At 44.2% G+C, this 16,553-nt stretch overlaps 1 protein-coding gene across 3 annotated transcripts; it reads right to left on the bottom strand.

The window, feature by feature from the left end:
- Nucleotides 1–934: 934 nt before the first annotated feature.
- gck (glucokinase (hexokinase 4)) lies at nt 935–16,256 on the bottom strand. 3 transcript variants are annotated; one of them, XM_054731649.2, is made up of 11 exons: nt 15,104–16,256; nt 5,125–5,287; nt 4,889–5,043; nt 4,651–4,770; nt 4,426–4,521; nt 4,241–4,340; nt 3,969–4,152; nt 3,433–3,633; nt 3,195–3,350; nt 2,872–3,105; nt 935–2,787 (listed from the first exon to the last, which is right to left on the bottom strand). In XM_054731649.2, exons 1-11 carry the CDS (start codon nt 15,110–15,112, stop codon nt 2,640–2,642), a joined length of 1,566 nt encoding a protein of 521 aa, XP_054587624.2. In that variant the 5' UTR covers nt 15,113–16,256; the 3' UTR covers nt 935–2,639. The 3 variants fall into 3 exon arrangements, with proteins under 3 accessions (XP_054587624.2, XP_054587623.2, XP_015828647.1); XM_054731648.2 differs by lacking the exon at nt 15,104–16,256 and adding an exon at nt 5,422–5,661; XM_015973161.3 differs by lacking the exons at nt 3,433–3,633; nt 15,104–16,256 and adding an exon at nt 5,422–5,657.
- Nucleotides 16,257–16,553: the final 297 nt, after the last annotated feature.

The following is a 16,553-nucleotide window of genomic DNA, read 5'->3' as shown; positions in this document are numbered from 1 at the left end:
ATTTTAGTGACCTCCGATTGGCGTAACCGGGTGTCGTTACCGCCAGCGTGAATAACAATCTTACTGTATTTACGCTTATCCTTAGCCAGCTGTTTCAGATAAGATTTAATGTTGCCCGCTCTGGCCCCAGGTAAACATTTAACTATGGTTGCTGGAGCCTCTAATGCCACGTTTCTGACTATGGAGCTGCCAATGTTCAGAGTTGGCTTGTCAGTGGGTGTGTCACTGAGCGGGGAAAATCTATTAGAAACGTGGACGGGTTGGTGGTGGCTCACGGGCTGGGTTCTATGCTTCCTGCGTACCGTCACCCAGCCGGCCTGAGGTCCCGGCTGCTCGGGTTCTGCTGGAGGGTCGCTACGGGGTGGTTCTGAGCTTGTTAGCCCCGCGCTAGCTAAGTAGCTACGGCTGTTTATTGGCTTTTCAACAGCGCAGAGCCAGGCCTCCAATTCCGACACCCTCGCCTCCAAAGCTACAAAAATGCTACATTTATTACACGTACCATTATCACTAAAGGAGGCAGAGGAGAACTAAACATCTGACACAGAGAGCAAGATATAGGAGACAGACAGGCAGAGACAGAAGTAGCCATAGCCGTGATGAGGCTAAGCTAACTGGACGAGCAAACTGTTCAACACCAAATAAACTGCGTGGGAACTCAAATGGTTCCCTAAAAGCTAAGTGGAACAACAGAAAATGTGTGTTTTAGCATGCTAATGTGCTACAATAACTCAGAGATATCCTAGTACAGAGTAAATAAATCAGTTTTAGCGAGCCCCAAACACCAAACAGCTACACGTAGTGCACTGGAAACAGGAAACGCCTTACTGCCAGGGAGATGCAGCAGCATTCAACACTCATAGGTTAGAAGACGTTCAAATTATTTCATGTTTGGCCTATTTGTTGTCAACTGAAATTATAAATAAAGATTTCAATATTTCAATCAGAATATTTTATTTTATTTACTGTACAGCCTATACAAAACACACTTTATAAAAGAAAAAACACAGAACATGTTGAGGTTTTAAATAAACATAACAAAACACATTTCTTTCCTCTCAAACACAAATTACACAACAAATTATTGAATCTGATTCTGTCAAGTCTACAAATTTACAAGGTTTTTGTGTTTATATCAAGCCCCCACAATGCGGCTCAAAAATTGAGTCAAACCCGGAAGTACCAAAAATTGCAGTTCCACCCTCATCCACTAGGGGCTGGTGTCAGAAGCGAGCAAATCCTCATTGACTCCCATGTTAAAAATACCAATTTCACAGCAGAAATAAACATGTTTACAGCCTGGTACCAAAACATGTTTTTGGTTTAAATGATCTAGTTTACACTCATGACAACTCTGAGGGGGGTGAATTTTTTCTCACTCTTCTGTTTAAGTGTATTAAAAGCCTAAAATTCTGTATAATTAATGAGCATCAGACCCACGTGACCACAGAGCTAGCTCCGTGGAAAGGCCTCAGTAGAGCCTCGGTCTGGCCTGGAAACTGCTCCGGGATTTTTGAGTCTGTGTGTGTGTATTCTTTTTTGGATATTTTTTGTGCAATTGTTGGACAAAATGACTTGCTGTGGCATTAATTGCACTAATAGAGCGTCCAAGGAGTCTCCACTTCATTTTTTTCGATAAGTAAAATTATATTTATGTATTTTAGGTCACTGCCGAGCGGAGCTTAGATTTTAACATGTACTGTTTAACCATGAAATGTAAATGTAATAGGGTAAACCCAGTGCATTTAACATAATGCTGCACTTTAGAAAATGGGTTGAAAAATAACATGTTGGTGGAGCTGGGTTCCCACTATCGCCTTGTGGAGCTCTCGAGAGACCGATGTTTTCCACCCCTCCCCGCAGCCCGGCGCATCTCTGTCTGATCGCGGCTTCTGTCTGCTGTGCGGCTGCCGGCTTTCAGCAGCTTTCGGGAGACCTCTGTGTTCCTCCCGGTTTTACCCAGCGGTCAGCCCGGCGTATCTCTGACTCAGAAGCTCTGGTGTTGTGCACAGTTAACTCCAGTTGTAGCTAGGTTGCTACCTCCGTTAGCTTAGCTCCCACCTCCGCGTTAGCTTTGGGTTAGCTTCAGGTTAGCTTGTAGCTAGTTCGACTGGGTGTCGTCAGTTGATCCCAGCCTAGCCACACCCTTAGCTCCACCTCTCTTCCCTTTTATGGAATTGTCTGGGCTTGACGGAATCTGTGACACGGTCAAAATGGCGGTGGTGGCCACCTCCCATTTCTCCTCCAAAACGTGTTATTGGAGCCTATGGAAATGAACTGTCCAATATATATGTCGATGGTTTATATGCACAACGTTCCATATTATATAATCTGTTTTTGAATGGATCGTTTTACCACCAACTGGAAGTAACTCCTCCCAAAAGCACACCTAAGACGAGCTTTCATGCTTCCTATTGTTAAAAATACAAGAGTAAACAAAGTCTTACAGTTTGGAAACATTAAAGTCTCCGTTGTTGGTATAGTGTTACTAAATAAAGTCTATTATACAAACACTTTGATGCTTCCTTGTCCAGTAATTAGTACCCAGTTTGGTCCCTCTCAAGCTTTAGAAAGTGCATCAGGATTTCCTCCTCCAGCCGGAGTCGAGACTCGTTCCATCACTCTCCAATGCAAATCCATCTTCACTGTGTCAGCATGTAAGCTGCCATCTTACAGGCCACAGCCGAGATGAGAGCTGCTCCCCGTCCGCTGCCCTCCTCCGATTGGAGGAAGGTGATGTCACAGTGGGGGGTGAGCTCCCGGACCACTTTGTGGAAACGGTCGCAGAAACTTAAACACAGAGACAACCGGTTCGTCAGTCACAGAAGAGTCTCGCTTCCGTCCACTCTAATAAATCCTCTCACTGATACTCACTATGGGTGCAGCTTGTAGACAGATCCGTCAACCCCTACTGTGATCTTCAGGGTGTCCTGGCGGCGCTGCTCTCGCATCTGGTTGATGATACCAGCGAGCCCAGCGCCGCACATATGAGCTGAGCGGGTAGAAATGTTCTCACAGACCAGCTGAACGATGTCACAGTCCAGCTCAGAGGGGAGAAGACCCAACGAGGAGAGGATGTTGTAGATTTGTTTTCTGTCACCAGAATCACTGAAAAGAAAAAGGCCACAAGTTGAATCTGCATGAGTAAATAATGTAAACAATGTGAACCCTTCCTGCCCTGAGGTGCTGACGCTCACCTCTCCACCTGTGAGACGAAGCGCGTCTCAAAGCTTCCACGTGTCTTCAGCAGCTCAGAAGCTTCGCCGTTGAACAGCAGGTTTTCATTCACCAGCTTCATCAGGACCAGCCTCACCAGCTCCCCCATGTATTTCCCACTGATCAGCTTCTCGTACCTACGGAAGGCAAAAACAGACAAAAATAAACATTAGAAATGAAAAACAAAGGCAGGGCTGAAGAAACGTTCAAAAATCCAACCTGTGATAATTTCTGTAACGGTAGAGAGGCGGCCTTAGCAGCCGTGTGTGTGAATGGGCTGCCAGTGCAACAAGGTAAACAGCCATTAGGCTTCCTGGCACCATCATTAATCTGACGTCTCCACCTGCCGACTGACCGCTGATGTATGAGGGCTCTGTCCATTTGCTAACATCCTGAGGAAAACAGCTGGTCGCCTGGCAACTTTATAGTTGAGGATCAGGTGAGTAGAGCCAGAAAATAACGAGTCATTTATAACACCTGTGTGTGTGTGTGTGTGTGTGTGTGTGTGTGTGTGTGTGTGTGTGTGTGTGTGTGTGTGTGTGTGTGTGTGTGTGTGTGGGTGTGTGTGTGTGTGTGTGTGTGTGTGTGGGTGTGTGTGTGTGTGTGTGTGTGTGTGTGTGTGTGTGTGTGTGTGTGTGTGTGTGTGTGTGTGTGGGTGGGTGGGTGGGTCTACACGCTTCACGCCAGCCACCATATGACTTGTTCTGGCTGCACGTGAGAGAGCAGAATGTTTAGTCGGTCATGTCGGTACTCACAGCTGCTGCCCGGGGTTGATGGAGGCCTCGTCCACCACTCTGTCGTACTCCAGTCGGAAGTCCTCCAGCTCGCCTTTGTCTCCAAACGCCCCCCACTCTGTGTTCACGCACATTCGACCCTCCTCCCCTTCCACCAGCTCCACAGTCCTCATCTCCTCCATGTAGCACGCGTTACATCCTGTGCCTGGTTCACAAAAACAGTAGCTCCTGTAAGCCCAAGGGTGGTCAGGTGGCACGAGCACTCGCCCTCACGTGTGTTCACGGCTTCTTACCAACAATCATCCCAACTTCACAGCTGCGGTCTTCATAATAGCAGGAAATCATGGTGGCTACTGTGTCGTTCACCATGGCAACCACGTGCATCTCAAAGTCCTGCATGGTATTAGGATGTGTTAGGCTTTCCTGCCTATATAAATGCTTAATTTGATTTTTAAAGAATCGGCGTAAGCTCAGTCACCCCTCGTCTCTTGATTGCATCTCGGAGCAAACCAACAACGTTGTTTCCTTCTGCTCCAGAGGCCTTAAAGCCTTTGGTCCAGTTCAGCAGGATTCCCTTTAAAACACAAGCAGAAAAGGTCTTCAGTGGTACAAACATGACCGAATGTGAAAACACTGATAGACAACTAGAAATAAATCAGTTCTGGGTGGTCATGAGGAGAAAAGGGGTGCACGATTGTCCCACCTTGTCCAGGTCCTCGTGTCGAACAGGAAACGAAAAGGTAAACCCCAGAGGAAGCTTCTTGTGCTTGATGTGGTGCTTGTCCAAAAAATCAGACATGCACTCTGCAATGTAGTCAAACAGCTGCAGAGGCAGGAACATAAAAGGTGTCAAAGTTCAATGATGTCTCACGAACTGTCGTTATGGCAAAGAATCGGCAGATTTTTCACAGGAAATGGAAAGATTAGTAAGTTTGGCTGACCATTTCAGCAGTCCCTGTCATTGCATCCTCAGGAATGGAGTACATCTGGTGTTTGGTTTCCACCTTAAAGCTCCTCTCCTCATCTCCACCCACTTTCACCAGCATCACACGGAAGTTGGTTCCGCCGAGGTCCAAAGCTAAGAAATCACCCACCTCTGTCGCAACAAAGCAGAACGCAGCTTTAACACACAGACAGCAGTTTTTTAGTTACACCGAACACTTTTACGAGTTTTTACCTGATCCCTCAGGGGTGGAGCAGACGTAGGTCGGAAGCATTTTGACGCTGGCCTCTTCGTGCGTCTCTAGGCGCAGCCCTCTGTTCATTTCATGCTGCATTCTCCTCATAACCTCTTTGAGCTCTTCTGTTTTCAGCTGGAACTCCGACAGGATCTGCTGCACCTGCGGTCCGAGAAGAGAAGAGCAGATCAGAGGAAGCGCACACCGGGAAAAAGTTGGTGATTGGGAGCAAAACCTTAAAGAACCACTTCTAAATTGAACCTCCTGTCAGAGCTGCTGATGAAGTCACATCTTACCATAAAGATCTTTTCTACCTCCTCCTCATAGCTACCAGGCGTCTCCACCATCTGGTCCAGTTGACTGCTGATACAGGGCATCCTTACAGGTTCTAGAGCAAGCTGAGAGTTGTGTCCAGTGTGTGTGTGTGTGTGTGTGTGAGTGTGTGTGTGTGAGTATTGAGTCAGTGAAGGGTGAGCATGGTGTGATCCTCTGCTGCTTTTATGACCAGGTGAAGGAGGACGGACATCTCAAAAGCCCCCCCCCCCCCCCCTTTGTCAACCTCATCCCATCTGGTGATGAAGGTTACAACACACATGCACGCACGCATGTGTGCACGCACACACACATATATATAATTTGAGGTTTTGATGGTCCACATTATTCTAAAAATAGTTTCATGATTCATATTAATTGCAGTTATTAGCTTCTTCCGTTTCAAATGTTCATCTGATCTAAAAGGATAGGAAGAGACAAAAAGCCACACGTTTGTAAAAAATGATTGTAGCCATAACTAATTACTAATTAGCAGCATTTGTTGACAGTAAAATCTTCAAAATGTTTTAATTCTGTCTTAAACTAAAAGGGTTTGAAGTTTTCCTTTTTCATGTTTTGTTGAAATAATAAACATTTTACAATGATTGTTGTGGTTACTAAGAGCAAAAAAATATCCATAAATGTTGTTTTTCACCCCAAATTAAGACAAAAGCGTCGTACTTCTCTAACCATTTGTGTTGTTGATGATCAAAGTGGGCTTTCAGGGGACAAATTAAACCAATTGGAATATGAACTTAGGCCCATTTTAGAAATAAGAGGGCTGTTGGGCAATGTTGCATAGTTGCTCAATGGGTCTCAGAGTTGCACATTAGTTTTAAAATTAGAAACAGTCCTAAATTTAGCAACTGAACGGGATCGTTGACCTCAAAATCTAACAGTAATGTTCTAAAGGTGAAGGTCTCAGGTGCTTATCATCTCTGGTGGTCAAACAGACGACAGGTCAGAGCCACAAAGGAAACATGAAGTAACTCCCTCAATCTGTGCCCTCAAAGCAGGTTTTCTAAATAAAATAAAAAAGATTTTCTTTTTTGGTGAACAGTCGTATCGTTATCAAACCTTTTAAACCTTCATTCAATTCAAAAATACTTTATTAATCCCAGAGGGAAACTGATTGCTGTAGTAGCTCAGAATAATAATAATAATCAAGTCATCAAAGAGGTGTTGTATATTACAATGGCTGTTGGCAGGAAGGATCTCCAGTAGCGGTCAGTGTTACAGCCAAACTGAAGAAGCCTCTGACTGAAGACACTCTTCCGTTGTCGGACAGTCTTGTGAAGAGAATGCTCAGGGTTGTCCATCATGTTCTTGATTCTCTGGAGAATCCTTCTTTGCATTATCTCCTCCAGCGGTTCCACGGTCGTCCCCAGAACAGAACCAGCCTTTTTATTAGGCTGTTGAGCCTTTTCAGGTCCCTGCTTCTGATGCTGCTACCCCAACAGACGATGGCTGGAGAGCTCACACTCTCAACAACAGACTTGTAGAAGATCTGCAGCATCTTGCTACAGACACTGAAGGACCTAAGCGTCCTCAAGAAGTGCAGTCTGCTGTGTCCCTTCTTGTAAACGGCTTCGCTGTTCTTTCTCCAGTCCAGTCTGTTGTCCAGGTGAACTCCAAGGTGTTTGTATTCCTCAACCACTTCCACTTCTTCTCCCATGATGGGAACAGCGTTTGACGTTTTCTAATTCTGAGCTGCATGAAGGGATTTAAAATCCTAATCCTGTAAATCCACATCAGGTAAAACTTAAAAAGTTGAAACATGGTGCAAAAGTCCATTAATGTCAGTAATCCATCTTAGACTGAGAGACTATCTAAAGGCTCAGGAACCCTTAGGTGTTTAGGATTCATTAGCTGATTAAAATGTGACACTTTGAGTCTAGAATATTGAATCTTTTCTCAATATTCTAGTTTTCTGAGATTTTGAACGTGGAGTTTTCACAAGTTGTAAACCGTAATCATCACAATTATAATGCATAAAGGCTTGAAATATCTGGCTTTGCATGGAATGAGTATATCTCATTTATTAGTTTCACCTTTTAAGACGGATCTCTGAAATAAATTAACTTTGGCACCATTTTCTAATTTTTGGAGTTTCGCCCGTGAGTCCATATCTGATATGTTTTACTTGTTTTCTTGCTCCCACAATGGATTTTTTGTTCAAGAGCCTGTTGATGAAAGGTTTATCAGAGCAGAGAAACAGCTAACACACGCAGGACGGTGACATCTAAATGTGCTTTATCTCCCCTTCAGACTCTGAAACATCTTCTCTTTACCTCAGAGTTCCCGTGCGTCTCAAACTTGCGTTACTTTGAATTTTACAGTTTTCGTTCTTGACTAATTAAAACTGCAGACCAGTTGGGTAAGTGCATTTCTGAATCACAAGGAATATGCAAAATAATACAGACACAGAGCAGATAGAGCCAGCTTGTGTTGCAACATGTACAGAGAGTTGAACCTCTGCCAAGTGCTTGTCGATAACTGATTATCCAGTTAATTTAACCTGCTCTGCTGTTTGCACAGATGATGGACCTCCAGCTTTCTCCAGAAAAACTCCCAAACTAAGCAACAGTGTTATTCAATAGAAGAAGAAAAATACAAAAAGGTTTGTAGGTTTCCTGTATGGAAACAAATCAGTACACAACGGGCTAATTTTAGAAGATTCGTAAAGCTAACCCTAACCCATTTTAGAGAATAAAACACGGTATGATGCAATAATCATTCACTGTGACATTTGCTGAATGGTTTATGAGGTTCATAGAAAGTGTGTTGTCATTCCATTTCTTTGAGATTGAAAGTGCAAACAGAAATAATATTTAAAAATCCAATACCTGATATAAATCAAACATGTGACATGGGTAAATTATCCGTTGAAATCACTATTGCTTTCTAAATTAGAGGCTTTTAGAATAAAACTAAATTCATAACTGGTTAAACCGATTTTTGCCCAGCAGAACACAAATTATACAGTTTGAAAATGAAAAAAATCAAAGTTTGAAGAATGTGGAGTGTCTCAAGGTTCAGTGTTTGGCTCTGAACTATTTATTCTATAAATATAAACTTTAGAAGTGTCTAAAAACACTGCAGTTTCCTAGAGAGGCTCATCCCCACCCATCTACGCTCCGTGGTGACGCCAGGGATAGACCCACTGCAATTTGCATGTAAACCAAACATGGGAGTGAAGCACGTGCTCATCTACCGACAGCACCGGACTCTGACTCACCTCAAGATGCAAAAATGCACTGTGAGAGTGGTGTTCTTTGACTTCTCAAGAGCTTTCAACACCACCCAGTTGTGTCTACTGCAGCAGAAAATGAGAGGTGCAGGAGTGGACGAACACCTGACTGCATGGACCATCAACTACCTCACCAACAGGCCACAGTACATGAGGCTGCAAAACTGTATGAGGTGGTTATGTGCAGTTCGGGAGCTCCACAGGGTACCGTGCTCTCACGCTTTCTCTTCACCTTCTACAGCTCGGACTACACCTACAACATCAGCAGCTGTCACCTCCATGAGTTCTCTGATGACTCGCCCATTGTTGGCTTTGTGTCTGGGGGGATTGAGCTGGAATACAGACAAGTCATTGTTCTATGTACGACCAACGTAATAAATGACTCAACGTCCTTCAGCTCGAGAGGTGTTGTGTTTATTTCTCAGTCCGCCGAACTCCCTCCAAACTCCTCCCCCTTCAGGCAAGTCTTAAAGGCATACACACTGTATCTATCCACATGACATCTCCCCTCTTTGAGCCAGAGACAGTGTAAACAGAGTGAAAGAACAAAGTGCGTCTTTTTTCTCAAAGCATTGGAAGCCTCTGTAACAGTAACCGACAGCAGAAACATAACATAGATGCTTTTAACCAAAGAGTCAATCACAATAATTGCAAACGATCACCAACACTTTTTTTTTCTTCGTCAAAGGATGAAGGCAACAGGACACAACCCAACCATACACGCGTCGTTGGGGTGATGGGGTGTTGACGATGGTGGTGGTGGCTGATCTGCCACACCAGGAAGGAATATTGGTCGTAGGTGGCGCCTGTTCCTCCGCAGTGTCCCGTGCTCTGTCTGGATCAGGTAGGACCTTGGAGCGGGATGTGGTTGTTGGACCTTTGCCGCAGATGTCCAGCCAGAATCACCATCAAGTTTCTCCGCCACATCCTGCCCGGGTGTAAGGGGTGGGAGTGCTCTGGCACCATGGCGTCGGTTGTAGACACGTTCGTAGCTCCTGTTCGCCTTGGCATCGGCTGCACGCACCTTTGCGAAGTTGGGCCACTTAGGCAGCAGAACCTTACCGACTGTAGGTACAGTCGTCTTAATCTGACGACCCATCATCAGCTGGGCCGGACTGGCGCCTGTGGCTTGTACTGGTGTGGCTCTGTAGGCCATGAGAGCCAAAAACTGGTCGTCCTGCCGGAGAATCCTCTTTGCTGTCTGAACAGCTCTCTCAGCCTTACCATTGGCCTGAGGATAGTGGGGGCTGGAGGTGATGTGCCTGAAATCATAGGCTACAGAAAAACTGTCAAACTCTTTGCTCGTAAACTGTGTAGCATCGTCAGTGGTGAGTTCTTCTGGACAACCCCGGCTAGCAAACATGTTTTTCAGGCGGGACCATTTGGTCTCTTCATGTCCGGTAGGTGAGCCAACTCTAAATAACAAGAATAAAAGTCCACAACTACCAAGTAATGTTCTTTTTCATACTCCCAGATGTCCGCGCCTATCGATTGCCAGGGCCTCTGTGGTAGTGGTGTTGTGATCAGAGGCTCCTTCCGTTGTGTAGGTCTGACTCTCATGCACTCCAGACATTTTGTCACCAGTTCCTGGATGTCTTTTTCTAGTCCGGGCCACCACACACTCATGCGCGCTCGTTCCTTGCACTTGGTGATGCCTTGGTGCACATCATGTAACCGGTGAAGGATCTCTTTTCTCATACTTTGGGGAATCACGATGCGGTCTCCATACAGCACAAGACCCTTTGATATCGACAGGCTGTTACTGCAGTGGTGATGGGCTTTAGCTTGTGTGGGTACACTCCCCACATACTTTGGCCATCCCTCCAAGATCAGTCTGTTCACCACCTGCAGGCCATGATCCACACTCGTCTCCTGCTTGATCCATTCCAGTTTGGAAGGTGACATTGGCCACGCCGTGTGAGCTGCATCTTCAAACTCTGAATCATCATACGTTAGCTCGGACACTTCACTTGTTATTACAGGTAATGGCTGTCTGGAAAGCATGTCGGCTACTGTCAGTGTTTTCCCCGGCACGTACTCTGTGATGGGGTTATACTTCATCATCCGCATCAGCAACTGCTGGCTCCTCAAGGGGACCCTATCAAGATCTTTGTTGTTAATTAGGGGAACCAGCGGTTTGTGGTCTGTGTGGACCGTAAAGTTGTTCAGGCCATATAGGTAAGTGGAAAATCTCTTGCAGGACCAAACTGCAGCCAGGCATTCTTTTTCTATTTGTGCTTGGCGCATCTCAGCTTCAGTCAATGATCTTGAACAGAAAGCTAATGGTTTCAGTCCATCTGAGTGTCTCTGTAACAGTACCCCACCTAGCCCGTAGCTGCTCGCGTCTGCACTCACCACGGTTGGTTTGGTTACATTATAGAATGCAAGTGAAGGTGCGGTGGAAATGAGTTGTTTTACCTTGTTGAATGCGTTATCTTGTGCTGTGTCCCAGGTCTGCACTGCTCTGCTCCTCAGCAGGTCATTGAGTGGCTTTATCACTTCAGATAAGTTGGGCAGGAAGCGTCCAAGGTAATGGACCATGCCCAGGAACCTCCTCAAGCCAGGCACGTCAGTTGGGGGCTGTAGCTCTGTGATGGCGGCTACTTTAGAGGGATCAGGCTGAATGCCGTCACCGCCAATTCGATGTCCCAAATAGCTCAGCTGTCTTTGTCTCAGGAAACATTTCACATTGTTCAGTTCTAGGTCTGCACTTTTCAGGATGCACAGAGCATTTTGGAGTCTCTCTTTGTGTTCTTTATCATCTCTGCCATGGACGAGGATGTCATCCATGTACACTTCCACTCCCTCCTGTCCTCTGAACGGCACAGACATTTCCCTCTGGAAACTTTCTGGCGCACTGGAGATTCCAAAGGGCAGTCGCTTGAAAAAGAACCGACCCACTGGGGTAATGAACGTGGTTAGTTTAGCTGTTCCTCTCTCAAGTGGGATTTGCCGGAAGCCGCTTGCTGCGTCCAGTAGAGAGAATACTCTAGACTCTGCTAGCCTCGGCAATATACCATCTATGGTGGGTAGGACAAATCGTTCCCTCTTCACTGCCATGTTCAGTGTCTTCAGATCAACACAAATCCATACCTCGCCATTTTTCTTTGGGACTGGAACTGTGGGAGCACACCACTCTGTTGGCTCTGTTATTTCTTCTATGGCGTTGCATTTCAGCATCCTGTCGAGCTCGTTCTTGACTTTGGAGAGAAGGGGGCAGACACTCGCCTGGCTGTGCTGATGCTGTAGGGGACAGCGTCGTCCTGCAGATGTATTTTCACAGGTTTTATTTTTAGGAGGCCTAGATCCGTCCCGGACGTGCTTCTCACCTCTTCCACTTTCTTCACCAGTCCCATCGCCACAGCAACATCACGGCCTACTAAGTTGCTGCTGTTAGTTGTTTCCATGACGTGGATACTGAACCTGTAACTTTGCCCTTTATATTTTGTAGTGGCAGTGAACAGTCCTAGACAGTTGAGCCTTCCACCAGGGCTGTCGAAATCTGTGTGAGCGCTTGATAGTTGGGGCGAGCTGTTGAAGCGATGATAGGTGTCGTCCGAAATTACACTGGCATCTGCACCAGTATCAATTTTGAAGCTGACAGAGGTACCGCAGATGTTTGGTTGGACAGTCCATGGCTTATTAGAGTCAGTTACATAAAGTTGTGTTGTTTTTATCTCGCCCAGGAAGTGCCCCTCGTTGAAATTTTCATCCAGCCTCTCTCTTGTTTTTATTTCGTTTACTCTTGCAGAGCGGCACACGGCGGCAAAGTGTCCAATTTTATGGCAGTTTCTGCATTTTGCTTGCCTGGCTGCACACAGCGTATTGCTCCTGTGATCTCGTCCGCACCTGAAGCATTTAGATTCTGCAGCGCTGCCGTCGCGTTGCCCTGGCGCCTGGGGCCCGCCGCCGCCCCGCGCCCTCTCTCTTCCTCTGTGTTGTTGGGAAGGCGCAGCACGCACATTGTGTCTAACCTCACTCAGAGCTGCTGCATCTCCCGTGTCAGCCTTAGCTTGCTGGCTAACTTGCCTCTTTATCTGCTCAGACTGTCTCACCATCTCCACGGCTTTCTCCAGTGTGAGGTCGGCTTTTAACTGTAGTTTCTCTGACATGTCTTTGTCCAGGATCCCAACCACTAACTTGTCGCGAATGTTTTCAATCTTCGCCGGACCAAACTGACAGGTCTCGGCCAGTTCATAGAGTGTACGTATGTATTCCTCCGCGGACTCACCCTTCTTTTGCGAGCGGAGGTAAAACCGTGCTCGTTCGTGGATGACGTTAACTTTTGGAATGAAGTAATTATTTAGCTTTCCCAATACCGTGTCATAGTCCTCCTCATCCTCCTCCTCATTGAACCGCAGAGTGTTAAACACTTGTTCCGCTTCCTTGCCAAGCGCGTAGAGTAGGGTGCTAACCTGCACAGCTCCATCCTCGAGGTTTAGCTTAGTTGCTAGCCGTCAACGCTGGAACCGCTGCCTCCACTCCGGCCACTGCTCCAGGCGGGTGAAGTCAAAGTTGTCGGGAGGGTTAAACTTGGCCATATTCACCGCTTAACTTCTGACACCATGTTCTATGTATGACCAACGTAATACATGACTCAACGTCCTTCAGCTCGAGAGGTGCTGTGTTTATTTCTCAGCCCGCCGAACTCCCTCCAAACTCCTCCCCCTTCAGGCAAGTCTTAAAGGCATACGCACTGTATCTATTCACATGACAGTCATCATGGACCTTGTAGACTGGTGTGAGCATAACCACCTTCAATTAAACACCAGTAAAACAAAGGAAATGGTGATTGGCTTCCAGAGAAACACTCCTCCTCACTCACCGGTAAACATCCAGGTGCAGACGTTGAGGTGGTGGATACCATTAGTGTTCACGTCATCAGTAAACTGAACTGGTCCAACAACACAGATGCTCTGTATTCCTGAGGAGGCTGAGGTCCATCAGATTTAATTCACATCTGCTAAAATTCTTTTATCACTCTGCTGTCAGCTCTGTTATTCATTCTGCCGTGGTCTGTTGGGGTGCAGGCAGCTCTGACCGAGACAGGAGGAGACTGAACAAGCTAGTAAAATAAAGCTAGCTCTGTTCTGGGCTGCCAACTAGATTCAGCTGAGGATGATGTGTGGAAGGAGGATGCTAAGGAAGATGACCTCCATCTTGGGAAACCCCTCCTACCCACCGTGTTCCATTGTGGGGACCATGGACAGCTCCTTCAGAGGTAGACTAAGACATCCCAGATGTAAAACAGAACACTACCGTAGGTCATTCATCCCCTCTGCAGTAATAGTGCGTAAATTGTCAGTTTAACTGGTACTGGCATTATCCTGGTACACAATGACATCAGTGTGGTATTCAGTATGTGTTCAATACTTGTGCAGTACCTGACGTAATATGTCTGAGTTCATTATGCTGCATAGTTCTGGAAACCCAAGTTTCCTTTTCATTCATTGTTTTTAGTGGTTGAAGGTTACACAAATAAATAAATAAACATAAATAAACATTGATAGCTCATTACCTTTGTGTGTTTATCTGAAATCTCGTTATTATTCTCTTCTTCCTTTTTTCTCTAAGCAGATGTGCTGCTTTAGTCGGTGTGGGGTTAATAAAGTCTATTATATTTTATTTTATTTGCAGATGACAATAATAGTTTTTATTCTGGGGTATGGCTCAAAATAATTGCAGAAAGTGTGGTTTGTGAGATGTCTAAAATTAAAACGTAGCTTAAAATAATTTATTAATTATGAAATGCAACAAAAAACATTACGGACGTTATTTTTTAGAATAAAAAAATGTTACTTTTAGTAGAAATTTTGAGTCACAAAACTTAGTTGCATATGATGCAAAAAGTTTATAAATCCATGGAAATTTCCAAAACGTGTGTTTTAGAACTATCAGCGCAACACATTTTATATTATTCACTTCATTCACACCTGAGTTTCTGTTTAAAGAAGTTAGAGTTCACACACGCGATCAATACTAATCCCTAGTTTGTATTTAAAGAAAATATATCAACTAAATGAATAATATTTAAGACTAATGACATTGTTTGCAGTAATGTATTTGTAGAGATGCTTATTTAAGCACAACCAGATGGAAATAATTGTCTTATAAGTAAAACAGGAACAGGTTTGTTTAGAACTGCTGTTGGAGTTTTGATTTAATTTATTAATGACTACATTTGGATAAGTAAACTAAATAAATGGGATTAAATATCAAACTCTATATTGTTACAGTAAAGGAAGTGAGCTGGAAAATTGTTGTTTTTGCAGATTTGCTGTAAGATTTTCCTCATAAAATAAGACCTTTCTAGGAAAATCTGTGACTCTTTTTCAGCCACTTAGCTCAAATGAGATTGCTTCCTCTGCTGTCTAAATCTAGCTCTCACAAACACACAGAGAGAGATGAACTGTTACCTTTTCCATCCTTTCACAGTGAGGGTTAAATCCTGGACGCGCCGCTGACCATCGGTGCTCTGCAGCAGAACTTTAATGGAGTCTGGAGTTCCCCGTTTGTCCTCTATGAATGTTTTTTCTCTGTGCCCATTCACAACGTTAGAAATAATTGATTCTGCAAATGAGACGTCAGACCTATCAGGCCTTTTTCCCCCATGTGTCATCTACATATTGCTCGATGAAAGTTCTCCACAGTGCTTTTTAAGACCTGGCTGGTAAACTCTGAAAGGATATCATCAAAATACCACCTCCCCCAAAAAAACCCAATCTTTAAATAATCTACGGGCTTTTGTTCATTCTTGCAGTACAAGAAGTCATTTGGTGCAAAAATGAAGAATTTGGAATCTTATGCATATTTTATGGCAGAGTGTAAAGAGCGATCTGGAAGAAAAATGTTTAAGATTCAAAGTGATTTAAAAAAAAAGCTACAGCTTCACTCTGAAAAACTGCCTTGTTGACCCCCAAAAAGTGTAGGCTATACTATTAACTTTCTGCATAACATTCTTAATGTTTCGTCCCAGGACAAAAAACACGTTAAAATAAAATCCAGAGCACTGATTTGGAATAAAAAAAAGAACAAAAATGAAGATAGATTATTCAAACTTCCCATTAGAGTCTGAAATCCTCCTGGACAAGGTTGTCTGTGAGCAAAACTAGAGCTAATTCCAGGAAAGATGTTTCCCTTCCTCCCGTGGTGTAGCTGATCCAACAGATGCATCTGAAGCCTTAGCAGTTCCCATTTTATGTTACCTGGGAAATTAGCAACAGGCACACTACTGACATGGAAAACACTTACTTACCGTAAGTTAAGTGGCCAGGAGGAAATTGTTAAATGGACCAACATTACCACAGAGGAGATCAGTTGATGGCGCCATGTTTTTGCTTGGCAAAATGACTGGTAGATGAAAAAGAAAACAGTATTATTGATTTTAAAAAACCGTCTTGTATTTTTATTACGACTTCTCAATTAGCTTAGACATTCTTCAGAAAGCAGCAACCAGACAATAGCAGATTTTAAAGTTTTTGAAGCATTAGGACAAATTAGTTAAAGGACTCAAATGAAATTACTGCATAAAAAATCCTGTGCAAACAAAATAACCGAATATTTACAGGGAGTGAGAACATCAATGATAATAATATTATTATTATTTAATATTATAGATTATTATTATTATTATTGCTGTTGTTGTTAACATTAATAGAGTATTTATTAGTAACCCTGAAAAATATTCAGAGGAAAAAAATAACAAAAATGTTCTTTTCCCTAATTTGGAACAAAATATAATAAAGTGGAGCATCCTCTGTAATGAGCAAATGCCTTTAAAAATTCTATTATTCCATATTTAGTTTAGTTTTCTTTTCCCTCTTCATAGTTTTCAAGTCCTCAAAATCCTCCAAAAGGATCTGGCGC

This window comes from Nothobranchius furzeri, chromosome 17 (genome assembly GCF_043380555.1).
Source record: "Nothobranchius furzeri strain GRZ-AD chromosome 17, NfurGRZ-RIMD1, whole genome shotgun sequence".
In the NCBI taxonomy this organism is placed as follows: Eukaryota; Metazoa; Chordata; class Actinopteri; order Cyprinodontiformes; family Nothobranchiidae; genus Nothobranchius; species Nothobranchius furzeri.
This window is presented reverse-complemented; position numbering and strand designations above follow the sequence as displayed.